Source organism: Urocitellus parryii, chromosome 3, assembly GCF_045843805.1.
Source record: "Urocitellus parryii isolate mUroPar1 chromosome 3, mUroPar1.hap1, whole genome shotgun sequence".
Lineage (NCBI taxonomy): Eukaryota > Metazoa > Chordata > Mammalia > Rodentia > Sciuridae > Urocitellus > Urocitellus parryii.
In genome coordinates this window covers 122,473,443-122,498,814 of record NC_135533.1, presented here as the reverse complement: position 1 = coordinate 122,498,814, position 25,372 = coordinate 122,473,443, and the positions used below count along the sequence as shown (strand labels likewise).

At 59.7% G+C, this 25,372-nt stretch overlaps 2 protein-coding genes across 4 annotated transcripts in view; both read left to right on the top strand.

Annotated features, from left to right (window-relative positions):
• The window catches only part of Ulk1 (unc-51 like autophagy activating kinase 1), a 28,686-nt gene extending 11,089 nt beyond the window's left edge, over positions 1-17,597 (top strand). Inside the window, exons 6-28 of one of the 2 annotated variants that reach the window (XM_026409693.2) lie at positions 1,664-1,837; positions 2,080-2,153; positions 2,424-2,525; positions 2,822-2,880; positions 2,959-3,041; positions 3,477-3,527; positions 3,990-4,078; positions 5,004-5,151; positions 6,036-6,096; positions 6,286-6,381; positions 6,661-6,786; positions 7,509-7,654; positions 7,768-7,854; positions 8,159-8,427; positions 8,855-9,048; positions 9,299-9,408; positions 9,529-9,672; positions 10,321-10,493; positions 10,570-10,739; positions 10,820-10,938; positions 11,298-11,455; positions 12,043-12,178; positions 12,271-17,597. In XM_026409693.2, the coding sequence (XP_026265478.2) occupies positions 1,664-1,837; positions 2,080-2,153; positions 2,424-2,525; positions 2,822-2,880; positions 2,959-3,041; positions 3,477-3,527; positions 3,990-4,078; positions 5,004-5,151; positions 6,036-6,096; positions 6,286-6,381; positions 6,661-6,786; positions 7,509-7,654; positions 7,768-7,854; positions 8,159-8,427; positions 8,855-9,048; positions 9,299-9,408; positions 9,529-9,672; positions 10,321-10,493; positions 10,570-10,739; positions 10,820-10,938; positions 11,298-11,455; positions 12,043-12,178; positions 12,271-12,326 (2,825 nt within the window). In that variant the 3' untranslated portion in view covers positions 12,327-17,597. Of the gene's footprint in view, positions 1-1,663; positions 1,838-2,079; positions 2,154-2,423; positions 2,526-2,821; positions 2,881-2,958; positions 3,042-3,476; positions 3,528-3,989; positions 4,079-5,003; positions 5,152-6,035; positions 6,097-6,285; positions 6,382-6,660; positions 6,787-7,508; positions 7,655-7,767; positions 7,855-8,158; positions 8,428-8,854; positions 9,049-9,298; positions 9,409-9,528; positions 9,673-10,320; positions 10,494-10,566; positions 10,740-10,819; positions 10,939-11,297; positions 11,456-12,042; positions 12,179-12,270 lie in introns of both variants that reach the window. The other variant, XM_026409691.2, reaches the window with a different exon arrangement.
• A 197-nt stretch (positions 17,598-17,794) lies between these two features.
• Pus1 (pseudouridine synthase 1) lies at positions 17,795-24,820 on the top strand. Of its 2 annotated transcripts, none has more exons than XM_026409695.2 (6): positions 17,795-17,863; positions 18,527-18,737; positions 19,389-19,526; positions 21,378-21,480; positions 23,287-23,978; positions 24,558-24,820. In XM_026409695.2, exons 2-6 carry the CDS (start codon positions 18,537-18,539, stop codon positions 24,609-24,611), a joined length of 1,188 nt encoding a protein of 395 aa, XP_026265480.2. In that variant the 5' UTR covers positions 17,795-17,863; positions 18,527-18,536; the 3' UTR covers positions 24,612-24,820. The 2 variants fall into 2 exon arrangements, with proteins under 2 accessions (XP_026265480.2, XP_026265479.2); XM_026409694.2 differs by lacking the exon at positions 17,795-17,863 and adding an exon at positions 17,871-18,096.
• The last annotated feature ends 552 nt before the right edge of the window (positions 24,821-25,372 follow it).

The following is a 25,372-nucleotide window of genomic DNA, read 5'->3' as shown; positions in this document are numbered from 1 at the left end:
GGAACAGCAGCTCTTGGCTTGACTGAGGCTGAGTTCAGGGGCCGTGTGGAGATGGTGGGGCAGGAGGGCCCCAGAGCATTGGCAGGACACTGGAGTGCTGCCTAGGACTCCTTACAGCCCTCCCAGGTGTTTCCCAGAGGCTGCCCTGTGTGTAGGAGGTGGGGAGGACACTCCCTCCTAGGAGTGTTGACACCTGTCAGTCCACTGGGCAGCTCTGACAGAAACCTTCAGACTGGGTGATTCATGAGCAGCAGGGTCACCAGCTCACAGCTGCAGAGGCTTCATGGGCTTCAGCCATTTGGCCCTCCTACATGGTGGCTTCTTGCTAAGGCCTCACATGGAAGAAGGGACAGATGGGCTCCCTCAGGCCTCTCATGAGGGCAGGACTCCCCATGGCCTGGCCATAGCCCTTCCCCATAATCACTGTGAGGGAAGGATTTCCATGTGTAGATTTTGAAGGACTCTGGCTGGGGCCGAAGCTGGCAGAGCATACTCCAGGTGGGGAGGGCCTGTCTTGATGTGACTCTGTGCCATCTGTTGGATGGGAAAAGGTGCCCTATGAGTGAGGGTCAGGCACTGAAGCCAGTGGTCCTGGCCCTTGGGCCACTGGCAGGAGTATAGCAGGCATCAGCTACCACGTGGCTGTGCTGTGCTATGCTGTCTGCCTAGTGTTTGCTCTTGTCCCCATGGCTGCCACTCTGCTCCTGGGCCCTGACCTTTAGTGATTAGGCAGTCTTTGGCCAGCTTCCAGGCTCCGCAGGTGTCAGGTTAGCTCCAGGCCAGCCCCAGGCCAGCTTCTGGTGCCACCTGCCTGCAAGGGTAGTTCTGTGACCTGTGCGTGAGTGTGGGCTCCCTGGCTTACCTGCCTGTGTGTGGTGACCGGCCGGTGAGCCTGCCCCTGAGGTGAATGTGTGGTTGGTCCTTGGGGCGGGGGGTCTCCAGGTACGTGTGTTTGCAGGGGCTGTGTGGGGTGTTTGTGTCTCCCTGGTACTGTGTCTGTCTGCAGTGTGCATGTTTGGATTCTGCCCTGTCCTGGCTGGTTGTCCCTATGGTCTCCTTCCTTGGGTGCCAGTGACCACCACCTGCTTCTGCTCCCTCCCAGGATTGGCTGCCCTGCTTGCATCACCACACCTGGTCCTAAGATGCCTGGTGGCCCAGTTGGGACCACTGGAGCTACCCTGGACACGGGGACCTCCCCACTGGCCCTGTGTCTGCTGCTGGCAGGGGCCAGGGCCTCCTGGGAGCCTGGGCAGGGTCTCAGCTCCGCCTCAAGGTTACCTGCCCAGTACTTAGTTCTTGGAGGTCACGGTGGGCCAGGACCCTGGGGGCTCATCCTAGAACCCCTTGCCATGTAGGCTGCTTGTCTGGGGGTGAGAAAGATATTAAAAGGCAGAGAGAGTGAAACATAAGCTGAGAAAGACCAGCAGCCTGTTGCAGGCACTGAGGGCTGGCAGTGTTTGGTGTGAAGGAGGAGACGTGAGGTGGCCTGGGGACGAGGCTCCTGCTAAGGGTCAGGTAGGCTGCAGCTGAGTAGGAAGTTGCCTCTCCAGGCAGTAGGCACAGTCCAGACAGTCTGCCTGTCCTCCTGGGCTCAGCCCCATGCACCCTGGGAATGTTTTGGGCAGCGGTGGCTGGTGTCCCCTGAGCGCACATCTCCTCGCAGCCATGCGGACCCTGAGCGAAGACACCATCAGGCTCTTCCTGCAGCAGATTGCAGGTGCCATGCGGCTGCTGCACAGCAAGGGCATCATCCACCGTGACCTCAAGCCCCAGAACATCCTGCTGTCCAACCCTGGGGGACGCCGTGCGAACCCCAATCACATCCGCGTCAAGATCGGTGAGGCCTGAGCTGTAATCCCCGCTGCTCAGGAGGCAGAGGCAAGAGGGTTGCAAGTTCAAGGCCAGCCTGGGCACCTTTGTCAGACTCTGTCTCAAAAATAGAGGGCTGGGGATGCAGTTCAGTTGTCAACTGTGTTCAACCCCCATCACATCCCCCAAAAAAGATTAGTGAGGCCTACTGAAGGTGACCCCTGGCAGTGGCCAGCCCAAGTAAAGCTTCCTGATGTCTCTCCCGTACAGCTGACTTTGGGTTCGCCCGGTATCTCCAAAGCAACATGATGGCAGCCACGCTCTGCGGCTCTCCCATGTACATGGTGCGTGGCCTCCTCCCTGTTGCATCTCCCAAGCAGGGCCTGGTGGGGATGGCCCCATCACCCAAAGCTCTTGAGGGTGCTAGCCCCTGGGTTCTGACCTGTGTGTCCAGAGCTGACCTTGTAGGCACTGGGCTGCAGCTAGTGTGCTGGTGCCTTTCCGCCAAGTCAGCTAGGGTTGGCTGGTCCTGAGCCAGTGCCTGTGTGGCATCTGCTCCCAGTCACTGCGCTCCAGTGCCTGTCCTGTGCCCGAGCGCTGGCCTGTTCCCACAGGCCCCTGAAGTCATCATGTCCCAGCACTATGATGGGAAGGCAGACCTGTGGAGCATCGGCACCATCGTGTACCAGTGCCTGACGGGCAAGGCTCCTTTCCAGGTGAGCTTGCCTGTCACGCTGCAGGAGGAGGAGGCGGGGAATGAGTATGGGTCGTGGGCGGCAGTACTGCGCTCCAGGTGACCGCTCCCGCCTGTGGTCCCTGGCTCATTAAAATGCTATACTTCCTTTGTGGTAGTTGAGCCCTGCTTGGCCAGGGTCAGCAGGGAAGCAGTGTGTGTGACACAGGCACGGGAGCTGGCTTGTGATCTTGGCCACAGGCCAGCCAGGGAGGGAACCAGGCCACAGCAGGAAGCGGGGCTGTGCGGGAGCAGAGTCTCATGCCGTTGTCCCACCAGGCCAGCAGCCCTCAGGACCTGCGCCTGTTCTACGAGAAGAACAAGACTCTTGTGCCCGTGTAAGTGCCTCCTGCCCCTTGGTTGTTCTGCCCAGTGCCCCACCAGCCCCATTAGCCTGTTTTTTCTTGCCCACCCAGCATCCCCCGGGAGACGTCGGCACCCCTGCGGCAGCTGCTCCTGGCTCTGCTGCAGCGCAACCACAAAGACCGCATGGACTTCGGTGAGTGCACACAGCTTGCCTCCTAATGGCCTGGGGCAGCGTCAAACCCCTGACTCCTTCCCCAACACTCCCATGCTCCTGGGGCACTGTCCCCTCAGCAGTTCTGCTTGGGTGGCAGGTACTGCTTCTGGCTTCCTTTTCCAGCTGATGGGTGGAGTCTGGGCACCTGGGCTCCTATGAGCCTCACTGTGGCACCTCTAATCTCTGGGAGTGGCATGCATGGGTCCCCGGGTACCTGAGCTCCTTCCCTGGCAGCAAGGCTGGCAGACCTGGTTCTGCCTTGGGAAGCCCCATCCAGGAGATGGTGAAACACCCCAGGCTCACAGGGGGCCATGCTGTGAGCTAGAGTCCCACCTCTGCCCAGGGGTCTGGGGGCCTGCCTGACCCCACAGCTTGAGTGAGAAGCACTCCTGAGGCCTTGTTCTTCCTCTCCAGAGGAATTTTTTCGTCACCCTTTCTTGGACGCCAGTGCCTCCATTAAGAAGTGTAAGTCCCTATGGGTCCTAGGGCCCCAGGAGGGGCCTTGATGTCCTCCCTAGGTTGGGTTAGGTGTCTTATGCTGGGCTGGGGAGTGAGAGCTTAGGGTATGGGCCTTGTGCTAGGCCCTCTCAGGAGGGTGGGGGTGCCCATGGGTCCTTAGCCCTGCTGCAGCCTGGGCCCCAGGACTGGGTGGCAGGTGGCCATGGTGCAGTGGGGGTAAAGGTGGGTCACCTGCTCACTCCAGCTGCTGTCAGAGTGAGGCCTGGTGGGGGGTTTCTGAGTGCTGGTGCAGGGCACAGAGTGTGTGGCTCGAGGCCATGCTCACCCTGCCCCCCACTGGTCAGAGGTCAGGGAGCTGTTCCACCGAGCTGTGTTGGAGACTGTCCAGACCTGGGCTGGCTGGCTTGAGTGGCCTCAGACAGCCCCTGTCCTCAGAATGTTGGTAGACTGACTGGTACTTTTCCCCAGCCCCGCCGGTGCCTGTGCCCTCGTACCCGAGCTCAGGGTCTGGCAGCAGCTCCAGCAGTAGCTCCACTTCTCATCTTGCCTCCCCTCCGGTAAGTGGACCTGCTCCAGCCCTATTGCTGGTCCTGCCTGGACTGGTACTTTGAGCCACAGGAGTGCAGGAGCACACTCTGCTCCAGAGGGAAGGCTGGGAGACAGGGTGCACCACTGAACAGGACACAGGCTGCATACCAGCCGCTTGGTGCAGGAGTGGGCAGGGGCACGCAGCCTCGGCTTCTTTTGAGAAGTACTAGGGAGTGGTGGCCCTCCTAGGGGTTGCTCCATGACGCTGCCAGGTAGAGCCCTGCCCATCCTCTGAGCGCCTGCCTCTAGGAGGGGTGTTCGCAGTGGGTGGTGATGAGCTGGTGTGTGGGTTCTGGCCTCTGTCCAGTGTGCAGTGAGGCGACTGTGCCTGTGCCCTTGGCTCCAAATGTGAGCACAGTGGAGCTGCCCTGGGCAGAGCTCTAGGCCTTGTATGTCCTGGCTGGCGCCCAGCAGAGCGTCCCCACCAGACGCCTGGCGCTCTCTGCTGTAGAAGCAGAACAGTGAAGTTCAGGGGGCTGGGGGCAAGTGCCTGCCTGAGGGAGCTGGGAGCCAGGCCCCTGCCACCTGGCTAGGGTGCTGTGGCCAGCTCTGGGGGCAACGTGACTACGAGACCAGGCCTCTGTGTCTAGGAATTCAAGGAGCAAGTATGTTGGGCACAGTGGTACTGCATGTCTGAGCACCCTAGCAAGACCCCCCATCTCACAATAAACAACAAAGGCATGGGGGATGGCTCAGTGGTGGGCCTTCTGGTGTAGTTCCTGGTAACTCCTGCTAACCCACACAGCAGGTGCAGGGGCGGAGAGGGCAAGAACGGCCAGGCCTGTTGCTTGCACCCTTGGCCCTGGGTTTTGCTGATGCGTGGGCCCAGAAGAGGTGCAGTTTGGTCCTCAGAGTCTGGGGCCCGGACCTGGCTCAGCCTCCTCTGTTCGCCAGTCCCTAGGGGAGATGCCCCACATGCAGAAGACGCTCACCTCCCCAGCGGACACAGCCGGCTTCCTGCACGGCTCCCGGGACTCTGCTGGCAGCAGCAAGGACTCCTGTGACACAGATGACTTTGTCATGGTCCCAGCTCAGTTTCCAGGTCAGGAGGCCTGCAGGCAGAAAGGGATTGGTAGGCAGAGCTCAGTGGCCCTGTCTGTGGGATGTGCGAGTGAGTCTGTGTGGGGTCTCCCCTGGGCAGTCAGGAGGTTGCTTCCGGCATGTCCGTGAGTCTGTCTCTGCTGAAGGGGACCTGGAGCATAGGTGGCGCCACCTATTGGTCAGCCGGCATCAGAGGCCCAAGACTCCAGGCTCTGGCCCCCCAGGCAGAGTCTGCTTCTGCTGCCCTGGGCCAGGCCTTCTGCAGGCAAGTGGCAGCCCTCATCTCCAGGCTGCCCTGCAGTCCTCCCGGCATCCCCTACAGTGTGTTTGGCACTCCCTGCTGCCCACACCAGATTGGAAGCTGCCCTTAGCGGTTGGGACTGCCTGCTGGGGATGTGCAATTTACCACTGGATCCTGTGCTCCCCCTCCTTGTTCTGGGGACCTGGCTGGCCCTGGTGTTGGCCAGGAGCAGCCTGACTCAGCCCTGGCCCTTGGCATGTCCAATCAGCTCTGGGTTGGCAGGGGATTGGCAAGGCTGGCCCCTCACCAGGGTCAGGGATCACCATCCTCACCATCCATCCCAGAGAAGTCCAGTCTGGGAAGAGGCCCTGGGTTCAGGAGTTTGTGGAGTGGGAGAGATGGGGGCAGGTAGTGTGGGGGTCTCCTAGATTGGGGGCTGCACCCAGGGTCCCCTTTTCCCAGTCTGTATCTCACTGCCCAAGTCCCATCCACAGAGATGCAGTGCTAGCTCACAGCTGCCCTTCTGGAATCTCCACCTGAGTGTGGGGAGCAGAGGGGGGTGGGGAGGAGTGGAGCAGAGGTGGGGGCAGGGTGGGACCTGGAGGATGGGGACATCTAGGCCAGATGCTGTCTTCCACCCACAGGGGACCTGGTGGCTGAGGTGGCCTGTGCCAAGCCCCCGCCGGACAGTCTGCTGTGTAGCGGGTAAGCCCTGTGAGGGATAGAGGTGGGCCTTCAGAGTGGCTGGTGTCATCCCTGCCTGTCCAGCCTCCACCTTGGTGGAGGCCATTTGGGAAGGACCAGACTGCTGGGCCCAGCGAAGGCTAGGGATGGGGAGATCCCAGGGCCTGTGCCACAGTGGGTGATGGTGCCTCCCTGTCCTCTGTCCACTAGGAGCTCCCTGGTGGCCTCTGCCGGCCTGGAGAGCCACGGCCGGACCCCATCTCCTTCTCCCTCTCCCACCTGCAGCAGCTCTCCCAGCCCCTCTGGGTAAGTAGGGCCCAGGTGGGGTGGCTGCCCCTCCCTGGCAAGGTCTGCTATGTCTGGAGGCCTTGCCTTTGATCAGACCTGGCTGGACCCCAGCCCCACAGAGAGGATCCCATTAAAGGCCGTGGGCCAAGGGGTTGGTGGTGGGGGTACTGAGGACATTGCCTACCTTCTGACTGGAGTCTCCCTCTGGGCCAGTGGCCAGGCGGCCCCTGCCCGAGGCTGTCTGGGCCTGGTTCTACCCCAGCACCCTTGTTCAGTGAGCCTGACCTCCCTCCACAGCCGGGCTGGCCCGTTCTCTAGCAGTCGGTGTGGAGCCTCGGTTCCCATCCCGGTCCCCACCCAGGTGCACAACTACCAGCGCATTGAGCAGAATCTGCACTCTCCAGCTCTGCCCCAGACGCCCCGGTGAGTCCTGGCTGTGCACTATGCGTCAGCACCATACGCTCTTGGCTCCCTGGGTCCAGTGCTGTTCCGACCATGTGAGCAAGGTGTCCTGAGCTTATAAAACCATGCTGACCAGGGGTGTATCATCACTGAGCCACGTCCTCAGCCTTTTTATTTTTTATTTTAAGACAGGGTCTTGCTAAGTTGCCTACGGCCAGGCTGGGGATGTAGCTCAAGCGGTATCGCGCTCGCTTAGCATGTGCTGGGCGCTGGGTTCGATCCTCAGCACCACATAAAAATAAAATAAAGATGTTGTGTCCACTGAAAACTAAAAAATAAATATTAAAAAATTCTCTCTCTCTCTCTCTCTCTCTCTCTCTCTCTCTCTCCCCCCCATCTTTAAAAAAAAAAAGTTGCCTACAGGCTTACTAAATTACTGAGGCTGGCAACACTGGGATTACAGGCAGGCACCACCATGCCAGAAAGTTTTTCCAGTTTTGACAGAAGTAAAGATGGGAGGAAGGGGTGCTTTCTTTGTTGTTCACGAGAGGCAGATTGGCCTAGCAGTTGTCCCTGCAGGACTGTGGCTTTGGAGTCAGAGGGCCCTGGTTGGTCAGTGCTTGCTCCAAGGCCATTGCATTGCCTGGGCAGCACAGTGAGGGCGGAGCCAGCAGCAGGGCTGTTTGCCTTTCTGATGTGGGTGAGGAGCTAGGGCCTTACCTCCTGGTTTGCTGCACCTGCAGGTCCTCTGCCATCCGCAGGTCGGGCAGCACCAGCCCCCTGGGTTTTGCCCGAGCTAGCCCATCTCCTCCATCCCACCCTGATGGAGCTGTCCTGGCCAGGAAGCTGTCCCTGGGTGGAGGCCGGCCGTACATGCCATCTCCTCAAGGTGAGCCTCTGGCCTGGTCCCAACCTGAACAGAACTGGCTAACTGAGGTTTATATGGGGTACGAGGGACTCTGCAGTCTGTCCTGGTCTGACCCTGGGACCCTTTCCTTTAAGTTGGAACCATTCCTGAGCGGCCAGGCTGGAGCAAGGCACCCTCCCCACAGGGAGCTGAGATGCGGGCTGGAAGGTCCCCGCGTCCAGGTAGGAACAGTCAGCATGGCCCTGAGGACCGAAAGGTGGATTGGGCCAGGTGGCTGGTCTCCTTGCTGGGGACTTGGAGGCTGTTTGTCCATAGCCCCTTCTGCTCTGCAGCTGTGTGCCCCTGCACGGGCCTCTCAGTCCCTCTGCTGGTTTCCTCAGTTGCAAAGTGTAGCAAAGGCATCACCTACAGTGACTGTGGGGCCCAGGGATGTGTGGGGAGGGCGTGGCGACAGTGGCCCTGTGTGTCCCTTTTCTGGAGTGCCTGAGGACCTGGGAGGTGCTGAGGCCTGGTCTCTGGTCCTAGGCTCCTCTGTGCCCGAACACTCCCCTCGGGCCCCAGGTCTTGGCTGCCGTCTGCACAGCGCCCCCAACCTGTCCGACTTGCACGTTGTTCGGCCCAAGCTCCCCAAGCCCCCTACAGACCCCCTGGGAGCAGCTTTCAGCCCACCACAGGCCAGCCCTCCCCAACCAGTTCCTGTGCCACAGCCCTGCCGGTCCCTGCGTGGCTCGCCCAAGCTGCCTGACTTCCTGCAGCGCAACCCCCTGCCTCCCATCCTGGGCTCTCCCACCAAGGTGAGAGAACCAAGTCTGCCCTACAGGTTCCAAGGTCCCTCTGTTATTAAGGGCTGGCCAGCTCCTGGTGACCTCGTGCCTGCCCTGTGTTGAGGCCTTGTAGAATGGGGACTTGTAGCCGGCTGGTCCTTAATGTGACACCCCGTGACCGCCCTTTGGAGGGGACATGCACCTGGGAGGCCAACTTCCAGTGGCAGCACGGCATTGTAGCAGGACTGGCCACTCCTGGGGTGTGTGGACTGAGGGACCGGGTGAGGGAGAGTCAGCCAGACGGGGTACACCCGGGCTCAGCCTCCCACAGCTGCAGACAGCTGCTAGGTGTGATGGCCTCTGTGCCTGCCTGCTGGCCCCTTGCAGCACCCTGCCTCACCCTCGCATCACCTGGGGGCTCCCCAGGCAGGTGTGCTCAGGGCTGCTCTGTCCCCAGGCCCTGCCCTCCTTCGACTTCCCTAAGGCCCCCAGCTCCCAGAACCTGCTGGCTCTCCTGGCCCGGCAGGGCGTGGTGATGACCCCCCCACGGAATCGGACACTGCCCGATCTCTCAGAGGTGGGGCCCTTTCAGGGGCAGCAGCTGGGCTCTGGCCTGCGGCCTGCTGAGGACAACAGGGGCCCCTTTGGCCGGTGAGTGGGGATGGGAGGCGAGCTCCCCAGCCTTGTCCTGCTTCAGCCACCCGCTGTGGTGGCTTCAGTGATCCTTGCTCAGACCTGGCCGCCCTGCAGCCAGTCCTTCCCTCCTGAGCCTCTGCTGCCTGTCGGAGGCAGCTGTTGGTGGGATCTGCTCTTGGTGGGTGGAGGGCTGACGGTATTGCCTGTGCCTGTCCTTGCAAAGACAGCTGTGCGGGGCCAGGCTGCTTACAGTGTGCATCTGCAGGTCCTTCAGCACCAGCCGCCTCACCGACCTGCTGCTCAAGGCTGCGTTTGGGACCCAGGCCTCCGACTCTGGCAGCACAGACAGCCTGCAGGAGAAGCCCATGGAGATTGGTGGGCCAGGGGCCGGGGGCAATGGCTGAGGGCCGGTGGGGCTGGGTGGGGCTGGGGCCAATGTCTGGGGGCCGGGTAGGACTGCCCCAGAGTAGGCCCTGAGCCCTCCTTGTCTCCCAGCACCCTCTGCTGGCTTCGGAGGGAACCTGCACCCAGGAGCCCGGGCTGGGGGAGCCAGCAGCCCCTCCCCAGTGGTCTTCACTGTGGGTTCTCCCCCCAGTGGGACCACACCGCCCCAGGGACCCCGCACCAGGATGTTCTCAGGTGAGGACCTGTTGGGGCTGAGGCAGCACCCTGGGGCTGGGGATCCTTTAGCTTTAGGTAGTTCCGAGGCCCCAAGGCCCTGAGATGGGCAGAGGGCCATCCCAGCTCAGCCCCAACTCCCAAGGTGTCCAGGCCAGTCAGTAAGCAAGGTCTGTGGCTCTTCTAGATTGTACCTTGAGCAGGGATGGTGCCTGGGACACTGGGCCCCTGGCCAGGACGCCAGCCTCTGGGTTCATCCACCTTGACAGGCTGTCCTCTGTAGGCCACTTGCCCCTGGTTTTGGCACAGACTTGGACTGGGGCCTGTCACTTCCACAGTGAAGGTAGTGGGCTGCTCCATTCTCTGGGACACCCTACCTTCCCTGGAACCTAGCCCCACTAGGTGGGAACCTTGCACCCTCATGGCCTCAAGTGCCTCCACCTTTGGGTAGATGTGGGCTCAGGTGTGCAGAAGCCTGCAGTGCCCCAGGTGGGGTCCTGTGGGACCCCCAATGGCTGGGGGCCATTAATGTGGCCTGCTGGGCTTTCCCTGCCACAGTGGGGTGTGAATTGAGGCCACCTGGGCCCTAGTGTGGAGTCTGCAGGGCTGGGGGCTGTGGAGCAGGAGAGGGATGGGGCTGCCACCTCCATCACCAGCTGTCTCCCACAGTGGGCTCTGCTGGCTCCTCTGCCCGTCACCTGCTGCCTGGGGCCTGCAGTGAGCCTGTCCCTGAGCTCCCTGCCCCAGGCCATTGCTGCAGCTTTGCTGACCCCCTCTCTGTCAACCTGGATGGGGCTGTGACCTTTGAGGCCCCTGATCTCCCAGAGGAGACGCTCATGGAGGTGAGGCCCGGTGGGGTGGCGGTGTGGGCGTGCCCCCGCCTGTGCTGGCAGTGAGCGCCCCTCCTGTCTGCAGCAGGAGCATACAGAGATCCTGCACAGCCTGCGCTTCACACTTGCCTTCGTCCAGCTTGTCCTGGAAATCGCTGCCCTCAAGGGCAGTGCCAGCGAGGGGGCCGGGGGACCTGAGTGCCAGCTTCAGGAGAGCATAGTGGCCGACCAGATCAGCCTGCTGAGCCGCGAGTGGGGGTTGGTATTGCCCCAGGTGGGGCTGGTGGGCAGTGCCCTGGGGCAGGACCTGTGCCTCTGACCTGCTGGCTCTCCTGCAGCTTCGCAGAGCAGCTGGTGCTGTACTTGAAGGTGGCTGAGCTCCTGTCCTCGGGCCTGCAGACCGCCATTGACCAGATCCGGGCCGGCAAGCTCTGCCTCTCATCTACCGTGAAGCAGGGTGAGGGCTGTGGTAGCATGGCTGAGGGGTGGGTCCAAGGAGGCAGGAGCCAGCGGATGTGAGAGAGCGGGGACAGTGGGCAGGTAACAAATGACAAGGCCACATGGGCAGCCCAGGCCAGGTGGAGGAGCAGCTGGTGTAGTCCACTGGGATCATTCACCCCTGTGGGTGCTGCTGAGCCTGGCATGGAGGCCAGGAGCCTTGGGGTTTGTGGTGGGGTGGGTGCTTGCTCCCTGCCCGGGTATCCTCCATGCTTGGCATTGGCCCAGCCCTCCCACCATGAGCTTCCTTGTCACACAGCCCTCCCTGGCCAAGGTGGGCCTGGGCTTACCTCACCTGTGCCCTCCTCCCTGCCCCAGTGGTCCGCAGGCTCAACGAACTGTACAAGGCCAGCGTGGTGTCCTGTCAGGGCCTGAGCCTGCGACTACAACGCTTCTTTCTGGACAAGCAGCGGCTGCTGGACGGCATCCATGGTGTCACCGCTGAGAGACTCATCCTCAGTCACGCTGTGCAGATGGTAGGGCGGGCTGCTGTGCTGGGACCCTGGAGGCCCATGGGGGCTTTGGGCTGCTGCTGGTCTCTTGGCTTGGAGAGCTAGATGGCAAGGGCGTCCCTGGACCTGGCCCACGGCCACCTCCACAGTCCAGCTGCATCCTGGTCACCTTCCCCAACTAAAAAAGAGATCTTCTCTCCAGACACTGGGGTCCCAGGCATGCTTCTGTGGACCTCTGTGGCTGCTTTCCTGAGATAAGACACACATAACAAAAGCCTGGCCAACCACAGGGACAGGCCTACCTGCCCTGCCTCTCGCTCCCCCCCGCTCGGGCTGCCGCCAGGGCACCTTGTCACCAATGGTGGTCTGAATGACAGTAAGAGAGTGCTCTGGGCCACATGGCGGGCAGGTGTCTCCAGGCCAAGCTCATAGCACAGTGGCCACGCTGGGCTGAGTGGGACACCTACTCTGGGGGTATCCACAGCTCTAACTGCCCTTGGCCTTGTGAGTGGTGGTGACGGACCATTGGGCTTGTACCCCATGGGACAGTGCTTCAGTGTGTCCCCTGCTGAGGAGGTGTGTCACCCTGCCCAGCTTTGCCCTTCCCGCAGGTGCAGTCGGCCGCCCTGGATGAGATGTTCCAGCACCGGGAGGGCTGTGTGCCGCGCTACCACAAGGCGTTGCTGCTGCTGGAGGGGCTGCAGCGCATGCTCACGGACCAGGCAGACATTGAGAGCGTGGCCAAGTGTGAGTGCAGGCTGGCTGGATGCCAGGGCAGGCCGGCTGGGTGCGCAGGGCGGCTCTACATCTGTCCACTTCACCTTCCCTCCCCTCTGCAGGCAAGCTGTGCATCGAGAGAAGGCTCTCTGCCTTGTTAACTGGCATCTGCGCTTGACCCACTGCCTGGTGTGCTGTCCCGAGGGGCTGGACCCTCTCTGCGAACCCTGCGGGGTGGGGTCCACGTGCTGGCCAGACTGTCAGGACAGGCCTGCCAGCCGTGGCTGATGGTGCTGAGTCTGTGCGCCGGCCCCTGGGAGGGCCACTAGGTGGAGCCATGGAGTTCAAGCCCCACCATGTGGTGTGTCTCCTGCTTCAGAGGCTGCTGGTCTTTCCTGGAGGTGAACCGCAGGGTGCCAGGGACAGCTCCCTCCCTCTGCAGGATTTCCAAACTGGTTCCCTGTGGCTGCCTCCCGTGGCAGGCACAGGCGCCGAGTGGTAGCAGGTGGTGTTTGTGGTACCTGCCACCCTCCAAAGCCTGGGGCAGCCCTGAGGACAGGCGGGGCCCTGAGACAGCATTGCTGTGTCCATGCCAAAGCAAGCTCTTCCTCAGGGCTCACTGCCCAGTCGCTTGCCCAGGAACAAGGGTGCGTCCTTGGGTCTCTGCCCTTCTCTATAGGAACTGTCCCTCTGAGACCACCCACCCAGCTCTGTGGGCCACCTGTGCACTTTATGCTGACCGCCTGGAGAGCTGCGTGGACGGTGCAGACTGCAAGAACCCTTTCCTGCTCTGTGGGGAGCATGTGGATGCGCATGGATACCCGGGAGCTGTGGATACGCACATAGGTGTATACACACGAGGAGACCCGCCAGTGTGTGTGTGCACGGCCTCCCCAGCCCTTGGTGTGGTCCTGGGAGGAACTGCTGCCCTGCAGGAGACGCTGTCCGTGGGCTGAAAGGCTCTTAGGGACAGTGTGAAGCACCGAGTTTCCCAAACGCAGAACAGATGTCCTCTTTCACACTTTACTCCTAAAATGTGTCTTATTTTTCTGCAGTTCTTTCTTTTTCGTTGTTCAAAGGAGAGAATTTTAGGTGTTTGAGGAATTGCTCTGGAAGGTTGGGTGGGCCTGAACATTGCTGTGGGTGCCACGTCGTGGGGGGCAGGAGGTGCCTGACGGGTGCCAGGGTATGGCACGGCTCTCTTGCCGGACACCCACTGCAGTATGGGTGTTTCTGGCTGGCTGCTTCCCACCGTCCTGCTATTTGGCCACAGGATAGGCAGTGCTCAGCCTCCATCCCCACCTGAACATGGTGGGCAGGGGAGGGTGGACCTTCTGTACAACAGGAAAAGTAACATGCAGAACCTCCCCGGGGCTTCACAGCTGGTCCTGATGTCAAGGCTTCTTGCCTGGCGGCTTCTGGGCTGGGTGGAGCCCTGTCTCCCAGGGCCCAGGGTGGGGTGTGCTCAGGGTGCCCTGCCTGGGCCTCCCTGGTCTGCCCACCCTGGCTTGGCTCAGCTTTGCCAGCCTTACTTGAATGTATCCCTGAGCATCCACGGAGGCAGATGTGGGTCAGTGGTGCCCATGGTATAGGTTCAGAGGTCATGTGCCACATGCACAGAAACGTGTGGTTTTCCTTGCAATACTTGAAATGTCGCCACTGTGCTTGGATGTATGAGAAAACCCCCACCCCTGTCTCCCTCGTCGCCCCGGCTTCCCTTCTGCATGTCCCGTGTTAGTATTTATTGTTTTATGCCGACGGGAACCCAGAGCCGCGGCAGACGGGTGCCGCGCCCTGCCTGCTTGGCCCCTCCTGGTGCCCACGGCTGTGGCTGCGTGTGCTGTGAGTGGATGCTGCCCTCCACGAGGTGGTGCTCAGGCCTGTGTCTTATTAGGGTGAATGTGTGAGTCCTCCCCTCACCTGTGTCGTGTGCCTCGAGGGAAGTAAACTTTGGAATTACCCATCGTGTCTATGTCCTATTTGGTATGCCACTGTCTTCCAAGTCCAGTTGTCTTCTCAGGTGTGGGGTCCCTCTGTGGAGCATGGTGTCCCCCAGCCCAAGTGAGGATTCTGGGGCCTCCCACGGTCCCCACGGCAGCTCACCTAGCTCTGGGAGCAAAGCCCAATCAGAGCCAGACCCAGGGACAGCTTTCTGGATTCATGCCATATTTTGCCCTCCTAATGGAAACAGCCCCCCAGGCTGAGGGGAGTAGTGGGGCCCAGGGCATCCACTGGCTTGACTCCTCTGGGAGGTGGACCAGGACGGTGTCCAGGGTCAGGTGGAACCCCTGTTGTACACAGGAGCTGCCATAGCCCTCGACACTGCCAGGACCCCTGCACACTGTGAGAACCTTCAGGGCACTTGGCCACAGAGCCCCAGCCAGTCCTTTTTAATTTTGAGGCAGAGTCTCACTACGTTGCCCTGACAACTGGTCCTCCTGCCTCAGCCTCCAGGTAGCTGGGGTTACAGTTGTGGCTCCTTTGCCCTTTCTCTTTTCATTTATTTTGAGAGAGGGTCTCATGGCATTGTTGAGGCTGCCCTGGAAACTGATCCTCCTGCCTCAGCTCCTTTGCTCATTTTAGTGGGCTAATTCTGCCCTTTTATTGTGGGATCCTAAGGTTAGTGTTTTTGCTCAGGAAGTCCAGGTTTTCAGTTCTACAGGTACCCCAGTAACAGATGCACTAACGTAGGCCCCTCTTCAACTCTGTAAGTGCCCGTGTCTGGAGTGGAGAGGCCAACAGCCAACCTGTGCTGTGTTCATAAGGAAAGTAACTGCAGTATTAAATGGAATTCTTTGGAAGGCTGCATCTTGGAGGAAGTAGGAGGTGCAGATCTTGGAAGTCTGAGGAGAAGAGTCTGAGGGTCCGTCTGGGGAGCCCTGGAGACCTGAAGCACACACAGGTGCTTGGCAGCTGGGAAGAAACTTCCCTGGGCGGGGTAGGCGGGGCGGGCTGGGGCCCTGCTCCTGTGAGGGACGTGCCCGCTGGTGTCAGGGCCCTGGTGTTCTGGGTTCACACTTGAGCAGTTGTAGGTTTGCAGTAAGCAGGGAGGCCCACAGAGTGGATTGCTGTCTCTGCGCCCTGGCGTCCTGTGCTGAGGAGCCATGGTCCTGGGAGGTGCTGTTGAAGCCACCAGACAGGGTGTTGGCTCATTTTGGGGTGGGGGTGTGTGTGTGCACAACCTGTGGGTCTTGACGAATGTGTGGTCATGTGCACCATCCCATCACACAGAATGGCTCACTGCCCTGTGCCCACCTGCTCCTCTGCCTGAGCCCGGGAGCTACTGAGGACTCCCCATGTCTATGGCTTGTCCTTTTCTTGAAGGCACCCTGAGTTCCCCAGCCTGGGCAGGCGTTGTGCACTGGAGCCTGAGGGGAAGAGGTGGCCCAGGAGGCCGGCCTGTGCACTGGGGCCCAGGGTGAGTGCTCTTAGCCAGGAGGGTGTACGGTCCCTGCTCTAGCACAGAAGCAGTACACCCTGTGCCTCTATCCCCTCTCATGGGCCTCAGTTTGCCCTCCACAGACAGGTTCAAGTTGAGGTGATACCATCATCTGTTAAGGAGGGAGCAGGTGTGGCCAGCACAGAGTATTGTGGGGGACAGGAGTACATCAGAGGCAAAGACTGGAGCACCTTGCTTGGACCTGGCTGCTGGCTGCTGGCTGCTGACTGCTGCGACTGGTCAGGAGACTTAGTGTGTTGAGGGGCTGGCTGGGATGGAGACTGACCTCCCAGGGCACAGCACAGCACCTCAGGCTGGGTTGTGTTCTGCTGGCTGCAGGGGGACACCGTGGCCCCAGCAGACGCAGAACTGCCCAGCTGTGCGCTCCCACCAGGAGAGGTGTGTCTCGCAGATGCCTCAAGCTGCAAAGGCACAGAGAGCTGCTCTGGGAAGGGATCCCGGCTCCTCTGTGATGGGACAGGTGCTCTTGTGTGCCTATGCTTGGGACCCTTCCCTCCTAGAATAATGGCAGGTGAGATGGCCTGGGAGTTGTCATGCACGGTGGGTCACTTTCTCCTGTTCCCCTTCTGGCCACCAGCCTCACCCACTCCACATAGTCCGTGAATGGTCCCAGAAAGGGGCATCTATTGGGCCTTCTGGTCTCCTGGTTTCTCAGCACCAAAGCCACAACCTTCTGTGTCCACAAGGTCCCAGACTCTGGCCTTATTTCCTGTGGCTTTCTCCTTCAGCAGGCACCCTACAGGCTCTAGGTGGATGCCCCTGGCCCTAAAGCCTCCACCTTTAGGAGGGAGCAAGCCCTTCTTGGGGCCCTCCTGGCATGCTCCTGCCCCGGGGCTTTGCACTCTGGATGGAACATACTTGCCCTGTGTACCTACAGGGCTTCTTCCTGCCCCAAATTAAAGCATGTGGTCAGCTGAGTCAAGGTCCCCTGTGGTGTGCAGGCCCCGATTTCTGGGAAACTGGGAGCATGTTGTAGCTGGTAGGAAGGACTTGGCAGATGTGATTCATCTTAGGATCCTGAGTAGGGGAGAGGGAGAGGGTCCTGGATCATCTGGGAGGGAGCCTTTGTGAGGGCAAGTGGGAAAGCGGAGTTGGGAGTCAGCAAGGGTGGGGCAGAGTTCAGCTACACTTCTCATCTCTGAAAGAGTCAAAAGGAATGCAGGCTGAGGGTGCTCAGGGTGAATGTGGTATTCAGAAAACAGGGGGACTGACCTTTACATTGTCTGCTGTGGGTGCTTGACCAGGGACCATGTTGACTCTGGAAAATTGTACACTAGTCTTTGGCAAAAAAACAAGAACAATGTAATGAGCTTTCCATGACATTAAACATTCTCCATTTAAAGGAAATGAAAGTGGCAGCATTTAAAAAATGTCATCCTTGCTTGAACAAATAAAAGGTTGGCAAGAGGCATAAGTAGTCAGTGTTAGGAGCAGACATGCAGCTGGGGCCTTGGGGTGTAGCCCAGTGGTGGAAAGCTTGCCTGTTACGCGTGAGGACCTGGCTTCGGTGCCCCTAACACTGCAAATAAAATACAGTAGAGGTGAAAGCTGGGTCTGAATGCCAAACAAGCCCCTTCAGTGCCCTGTGCCTCATCCTCCCCCACTGTAATGTGGAGAAACAGCACAGCCTTATCCATGGTTCCACAAGGACTGATCCAGCTAGCGTGACACCGATTGGAATTGTGCCTGGCAACGGCAAGTGCTGTATCAATACCCACAATAAGCCAGGAATCCTGGGCCCCATGCTGTCTGCACCCTGCCAAGCCAGTGGGTGGAAAATGCAAGGACCCGCGGTGCATTGTCAGTGCCAGGGGTGCGGCTGTGCGACCTCGGACATGGGATGTACCTCTCTGTTCCAAGGATCCTCTTCAGTGACTATGGTGCTTGCCACTCCGGCAGGGCGCAAGGATTGGGCGAGTTAATGAATGTGTCAGCGGGTATGATCACTTGTTTATTCTAGGAATTCTCACAGTGGCTCATTCATACCCTTACCCTAACCCTAACAAAATGGATTCCCTTTTGGGATACTGCAGGGCCAAGGGCTTCTCTTCTGTGGATGTCTGCTGTGGGCCTTGGCCTTTGGTAACTGGGGCCTGGGAGGGAGCCTCGGCCTATGCCCCGCCCCATCCAGTCCCCATATTTTCCGGCTCCGCCTCACCTTGACGCGGAGGACTTTTGCCCCCGCTCGGCTGCCGTTGGGCGCCCGCCCGCTTCCGCCCTGGCTCACGTGTTCTGCCTCGGCTCCGTCGGCGGCCGTGAGTGGGGAGGGTGGGCGCCCTTCAGGTCCCGGCGCGCGGGCTGGGCCGACTCGAGGACGGCGGGCGGCGGGAGGAGGGCCGGGGGAGGTCAGAGGACCTCCTGGGACTGGGGCTGCGCAAGCTCGGAGCTCGGCGCCCCGCCCGCCGCGCATGGGTGTCCCGGGCCTGCAGGCCGCGCTGCGGAGAGCCTGGGGACGGTGGCCGGCGCGCCCCGGCCCGCGCGCGCCCGGGTAAAGACCGGGCAGGCCACCTGCTGCTCCACGCCGCCCAGCGCTGCCCACCCGCTCTGTGCCGGCTGTCACTGGCTGCCTCTGTCCCCTTCTGCCTGTGATGCCCCACCGCTGCCTCAGGCTGCCCACCGCTGCCCCCTCCTCCCTGCACTGTTCACCTCCCCGCCCTTCGTCCCCTGCCCCTTGCTATTCTCCTTTGCCATGGGCCGCCTGCCTCTGCCGTGGGCTGCGGTCCTACAAGGGCCCTGCTTCCTGCAGTCCTGTGCTACCCATCCCTGCTGAGGACCCCGCCCCATGACCAGCCCATACTAGGCCACCCCTGGGCAAGGTCCCCAGTGAGGGCTGGAATGGGCCTGATGGGTACAGCCTGCCAGGTCTGCACCCTGTTGCCCCTGCCTGCTTTGGCCCACTCACTTCCATGTCCTCTCAGCCTACCCATCATGGCCGGGAAGGATCTGCACCCAGCACGGGCCTCACACCAGCAGGACAGAAAGGCCCGAGGTGGCTGGATCTGGGAGGACGCACAGTACCCGCCCAAGAGGCTCAGGGGCAGCGAGGATGAGGAGCGGCCAAGAAAACTGCCCAAGCGCAAGATTGTACTGCTCATGGCCTACTCAGGGAAGGGCTACCATGGCATGCAGGTGAGACTGTGCCTGGCAAAGGCTGGCTGGGTTCAGCTCTGCTCTCTTGGCACCACTGTGGCTTCACGCAGGGACCCAAGTCCTCAGGGCACACAGGTCATCTCCCAGGGTGGTGGGCCATCTCAGTGGCTTCCCTGCATGTGGCCTTGAGTGAGCTGGTGACTTCACCTCCTTTTCTTGGGATGGGTGCACAGCACCTTCTGAATGGGGTGTCAAATGGGCCAGGCACACTCAGACTCAGAGGAGGGACTGTGCAGCTCCTGGACGCAGAAGGTCAGTAGGGCCACGGGCCTCTTTGCTGAGGGCAGGGAGGCCCCATCTCTCCATCCAGCTCATCAAGCAGCAGGCTTCTGTCTGTTCCTTGCAGTTGCCTCTACAGCTTTCACTTGCTTTTTCCAGGAGCTGAAGGGTTAGTAAAAGCTGCTATGCCAGACCCAGCTTTGGCAGGCCCTGTCACCTGTCAGGGACAGTGGCAGGGTGGGGCTGTCCTCTGTGGGCTGGATGCCAGTGATACAATGTGGGTTGCTGCGCTCCATGTGCTATGGTGTGGACCATGCAGAGACTGGGCCCAGTGGACTCCCTCATCCCCAGCTGCTGGCTGTGTGTGCGCTGCAGGCTCCAGGGAAGTGAAGTGTCCCATCTCTTTTCCAGAGGAATGTGGGGTCCTCACAGTTCAAGACAATCGAGGATGACCTGGTATCTGCCCTGGTCCAGGCAGGCTGCATTCCTGAGAATCACGGGGAAGATATGAGGAAAATGTCTTTCCAGCGTTGTGCCCGCACTGACAAGGTGGGTGGTGTTCCCTGCCCCTTGCCTGTGGGCACCAGCAGCTTTGGCTGCCTGCCATCCTGGTGCTCTGTTTGTCATGACCCTGGCGGGCAGGACAGGCACAGATGAGCCTAAATGGAAAAGACCTTTCTCTTTGAAGTCTAGGAGCAGGACGAGCTCACAGTGGCAGCATCGGGTGCCCACCGCTGGCCCCACTGTGTCCTTGCTGGCCTTCACGCTCTCCTTTCACTTGTCGCAGGTAGACTTGCCTCTGCAGGTGGTGCAGTGGCTGTGACCAGTGCTTTAGATCCATCCACATCAGCCCCTGGATGCAGACACAGCTGGCCACACTAATGAAGGTGTGCCGTCTAGAAGCCACATGTGAGGGCCCGTACACGGTATACTGTCAGCTTTTGCTCAGCGTGTGCAGGACGCACTCACTGCAACACGCGAGCAACACGGACTCCTCTTGGGTGTGCTCTGCCCCGTGCATGCGCCAGGTCTTTGAGCCAGTATGCGTTTCTGATGGGCTTACGACCCCTCCTGGACTCAGCCCCGGCCAGCATGGGACTATTGTGCCTGGGCCTGGGCCCTAGAGCTGGAGGTGTGTCACCTAGGGCACCTGTATGGGCAGGTGGGATGACGGGGCCTGAGAGCATGCGCCTCTTGGTGGCACCCAGTACTGGGAACAAGCTGGCTCTCATCCCTGGTTTCTGCCTGCCTGGCCTGCAGGCTGCCTGAGGCACCGGGGTCTGTCCTGGACAGCGATTTGTGGGTCACGGTCCCCTGGGGATCTGAATAAAATTTTGGATCTTGTTCCGAGTAACGTAGTTTCAAAGGCTTGTGGGTCTCCTGGATCTGCAGGCTAGGCAGGAACCCAGAGTCAGAGCGCCCTAGAGGGAGGTGTGGGGAACCCGTGGCCTGCAATTTCAGTTTCAGGGCATGAGGACAGTGATAGATTTGGTGTCCCAAAGCAGAGGCAGTTCTGTGGTTCCTGTTGTTGTTTGTGGGTTTTTGAAATTTTTGTTTGGTAAACAGGGGTCTCACTATGCTGCCCAGACTGGCCTCAGACTTGCACCTCCCAGGCCTCCACCCCCAGTGGCTGGGACGCAGTTCTGTGGTCTTAGTGCTTTACTCTCTATTTCATTCTTCCGTTTACATATCCAGTTGTCTTCAAGGTAGAAGTTGTTAAAATGTACCTGAGCTGATGAAGAGAGCCTGTCCAAACGTGGGCGTTTGTCCAGTGGGAATCGAAGCCAGGGACGCTCTCCCACTGAGCGGCATCCTCAGCCCTTTTTACTTTTGAGACAGGGTCTAAGTTACTGAGGCTGGCCTGGAACTTGCGACCCTCCTGCCTCAGACTCCTGAGGTGCTGGGATTGCAGGTGTGGCGCCTGCACCTTGGGTGTAGTGTGGAGTCAGCTTTCACCCCACGTCCGAACCTGTGTTCCCAAGGCCCCTCCTGGCCTGTGCAGAACCTTGCCCTCCCAGTGCCCAGGCGTCTCCTGTTGTGGCAGACAGGGAGCCTGTTCCTGGCTGCGCTCATTCCAATCCTGTGGTTTACACTGTACCTTCTTTCTTCCTGAATCTTTGGGAGTCGGGTCTTACATGGGATTTTGCTTCCTGACTGCCCAGGGCTAGTCTGTTCCTTGATTCAGTGCTCTGTTGGGCCCTAGGTCATCTGCAGCAAGCTTTGCTGCCCTAACCTTGTGGGTGTGGACACTGCCTTCTCAGTGAATTCCTGCCTTTGGTGTACTTCGAGAAGCAGGACTTGTGTGCGGGCTGGGGCATTTGCTGGCCTCTTATCTTAGGACCAGTGTGCCATAGATTGAGCTGGAGGGCCAGGTCACTCCTCACTTTGCTTCCTTTACAGGGTGTGTCTGCAGCTGGCCAGGTAGTGTCCCTGAAGGTGTGGCTGATTGATGACATTCTAGACAAGATCAACAGCCACCTTCCCTCCCACATCAGGATTTTGGGTAAGCCTTGTAGCCAGGGGTGGGTGGTTTCTAGACTGGAGGCTGTGTAGGCGTCCCTCCTTTTGCCATGTCCCTGGGAATGGCCAGAGAGTACAGCAGCTGCTCAGTCCTGCTTCTGGAGTTCAGTGTTCCTGCCTCCTTTGGGCCCCGGCCCCGGGTCCTCCTGCCGCACCTGTCCTGTAGAGCTGGGTGTGACGGTCCAGGCCATGGTCAGGACAGAGGAGATGTTCTTTAGCAGGTCTGATGAGTGGGATTTCTAGGCTCTCGGGTCTGTGGTGTCAGGATTTGAGCCCAGGATCCTGTGCACGCTGCGTGCATGCTGAGCTGCACCCAAGTGCTTTGTTCTTCAGTGCTGGGGAAGGCCTTTTCAAAAAGGAGAGAAAAGCCTGACCACCTCTGCCTTGCAAGTGGCGTGCCTGGCCTGTGCTGTTTGGGTGGTGTGACTGTGCAGACTGCCGTTCTGCTCTTTTCCCCCTTGACCTCTGTGCCTCGTTCCCCCTTCCTTTTGGATTAACTGATGCTCCTTATTCCATTTAATTAACAGCTTTTTTGGTTAGTACTTGTGATCTGTGTCTGTTGGTGACTGCTTAGGGGTGTCCTTCTTTCTTTGGTGCTGCTGGAGATGAACCCAGCTTCCTGTGCATGCAGGCCACTGCTCCCGGGAGCCATCCAGTCCTGCTCTGGGGTTTCTCTGAAGGGCCAGGTGGTTTTAGGCCTTGGGTGGCATAGATCATCATAGTCTCTATTGCTGCTGCTTTTTTTTTTTGGTGACCACTTTCTCAATCTCCTTTAACAGATTGTACACAATACAAACTGTGAAAAATTTTTGTATTTAGGGCTGGGGATCTAGCTCAGTTGGTAGGGTACTTGCCTCACATGCACAAGGCCCTGGGTTCAATCCCCAGCACTACTAAAAAAAAAAAAAACTTTTTTTACTTGGAGACAGTTGCTCAGGGACTCACTCAGTTGCTGAGGCTGGCTTTGACCTTGGATCCTCCTGCCTCAGCCTCCTGAGTTGCTACAGTCACAGGTGTGCATCACTTCACTGGGCTCTTCCTTATTCTTCCAAGGATTTCCTGTGCAAGTGCAGCCATACGCCCCGGGTGTCCCAGCCTGTGTTTTGCCCTTTTACTGAACAGTTCCTCATACCAAAGGCCTGTGCTCAGCTTCTGGAGGTTGCTCCTGAGTCCAGGGCTGCTTTCTCTCCACCTCTGGTCTGTGCCTGTGGGCCTGGAGGTTGTGTCCAGTCTTTCTGCTGCAAGTGCCGTGTCAGTAGCGTGACTTGGAGCAAGAGTGTCCCTGGCCACTGCAGCACTTCTCAGTCGGCTCGTGACCACGCATGTGCAGGCCGCAGGGGTCTACACCCAGAGGCTGGCCGCCACTCAGTGTCGTCACACCCTTGCCAGCACCAGCCTCAGCAGACCCACATGCTTCTGTTGGTCTGTCGGTCGGGCTTGTGTTTGTGTTTCATTCTGAGATAGGAATTCAGGACCCAAAAGCCCAGCTCTTTTGGGGGTTACCGAGGATTAAACTCAGGGGCACTCAACTACTGATCCACATCCCCACCCTATTTTGCAATTTATTTACAGACAGGGTCTCACTGAGTTGCTTAGGGCCTCACCATTGCTGAGGCTGGCTTTGAACTCGCTACCCTCCTGCCTCGGCCTCCTGAGTTGTGGTGATTATAGGTGTGGCCACTGTGCCGGGCTCCAAAGCCCAACTCTTGGTAGCGCTTTGTGCTCAGCGTGGTGAGTGGGCAGCCAGTCCTGCGCCATGCTCACCTGCTTCTCCTCGTGTACCCCCCAGGGCTGAAGAGGGTCACGGGTGGGTTCAACTCCAAGAACAAGTGTGATGCCAGAACCTACCTGTACATGCTGCCCACCTTTGCCTTCGCCCACAAGGACCGCGACATGCAGGACGAGACCTATCGCCTGAGCCCAGAGACCCTGCGGCTCGTCAATAGACTCCTGTCCTGCTACAAGGGCACCCACAGCTTCCACAACTTCACCTCGCAGAAGGGGCCGCGGGAGCCCAGTGCCCGGCGCTACATCCTGGACATGTACTGCGAGGAGCCCTTCCTGCGCGAGGGCCTGGAGTTTGCTGTCATCAAGGTGAAGGGCCAGAGCTTCATGATGCACCAGATTCGGAAGATGGTGGGCCTGGTGGTGGCCATCGTGAAGGGCTACGCCCCGGAGAGCGTGCTGGAGCGTAGCTGGGGGGAGGAGAAGGTGGATGTGCCCAAAGCGCCAGGGCTTGGCCTAGTCCTGGAGAGGGTGCACTTCGAGAAGTACAACCAGCGCTTTGGCGGTGATGGGCTGCACGAGCCCTTGGACTGGGCACAGGAGGAGGGGAAGGTGGCGGCCTTCAAGGAGCAGCATATCTACCCCACCATCGTCAGCACTGAGCGGGACGAGCGGTCCATGGCCCAGTGGCTGAGCACCCTGCCCGTCCACGATTTCAGTGCCACTGCACTTGCGGCGGCCCGGACAGGCACCAAGGTAGGCACTGGTCGTGAGGAGCAGGCCCAGAGCCTGCATGTGGGGAGGCTGGGCAGTAGTGCTTCTCCTCCTCCTAGTAGATAGATGGGCAAGTGTCACTTCCCAAGTTCACATGCAGCTGGAGGGGTGGGCCCAGAGCATGTGACCGCTTGGTCAGCGCCCTGGAAACTTGCCTCCATCTGGTACTGGCTGCCTCCCTCTCTTCCCACTGCTTTGTGTCCTGTGGGCATGGTTCACCAGCTAGTGCTAGATTATGCTCTTGGCCAGTCTGAGTCCAGGTCTCCTTGCTGCAAGCAAGGGTTGCTTGTGCCCAATGCTCAGCTGCCAGGCGTTCCCACCCTGACCCGCTCAGGCGACTCTGCTCCCCTCCATCCGGCAGGGCAGTTTGGTGCAGGGGGCTCTGCAAAGGACCTAGTACAGTGTATATTTTAGAACAAGAAGGAGCTGTCCGTCAGACTCCTGGCTGGGGGACGCTGCTCAGCTGGTGGGTCCTCCTACATGCAGGAAAGTGTGTGTGTGTGTGTGCGTGTGTGCGTGCAAGTGCTAGCCTCACCGTCCTTTCCGTCTGCCCCTCCGCAGGTCCCCAGTCCCCTGGACGGCAGCGAAGGGGAAGGGGACGGAGACACTGACTGAGGCTGTGGGGCTGGAGGTAAGATGGTGCAGCTTGCCTGCTGTGAGCACCGGGAGCCCAGAGCTGCCTCAGGATGCTGTCTCCAGTCCCCATCTCAGGAGTGCCGCCTAGCCATCTCTGCTCCAGCTCCCTGTGCATGCCTTGGCACGTGAAGACACTATTTTTTAAAAGAAGCAATTTTCTTATTAAATAAGTATGTTTTGCTTAGTGAGTCCTGTTTCATTTTTGTTTTCACTTTTTTTTTTTTGGTTAAGAGACATGAGTGGGAAATGGCTGCAGATAGCTGCCCACCGGCTCCCCGCCCGCCCTTGGGGCTATGAGTGGGAAATGCTGAGGAACACAGACCTGCTCCCTCCATGAGAGGCAGGGCAGGAAGGGCCAGGTGCTTGGAGCCCCAGGGCATCACACTGTGTCTACCCTGTCCTCTCCCTAGACCCGAGCGGGCACCCCTGTTTCTGTGCCTTGAGAAGGCTGCCTGGGCAGGCAAGCCCCCGTCTGGCCTCAGCCAGCTGCTGGCCTGCTGCTGGAATATGCCACTCTGTGTCCCCAAGCTCTGGGCCTCCTCTCTGTCCCAGAGTGCCTGCCTGGAGCCTGGCTTGGAGTTTGCCCTTTCTAACTACGTCTCTCCACTGCTGCCACCACAGTGTCCAGAGGGGGAGCCCACCGTTGGTGTGCTGGAACCCCTTCCACCACTCGGGCCCTTTCACAGCCAGGGCTTTCTCCTTTGTCCCCTGCATACCTCACGTGTGGGCGTGTGCACCTG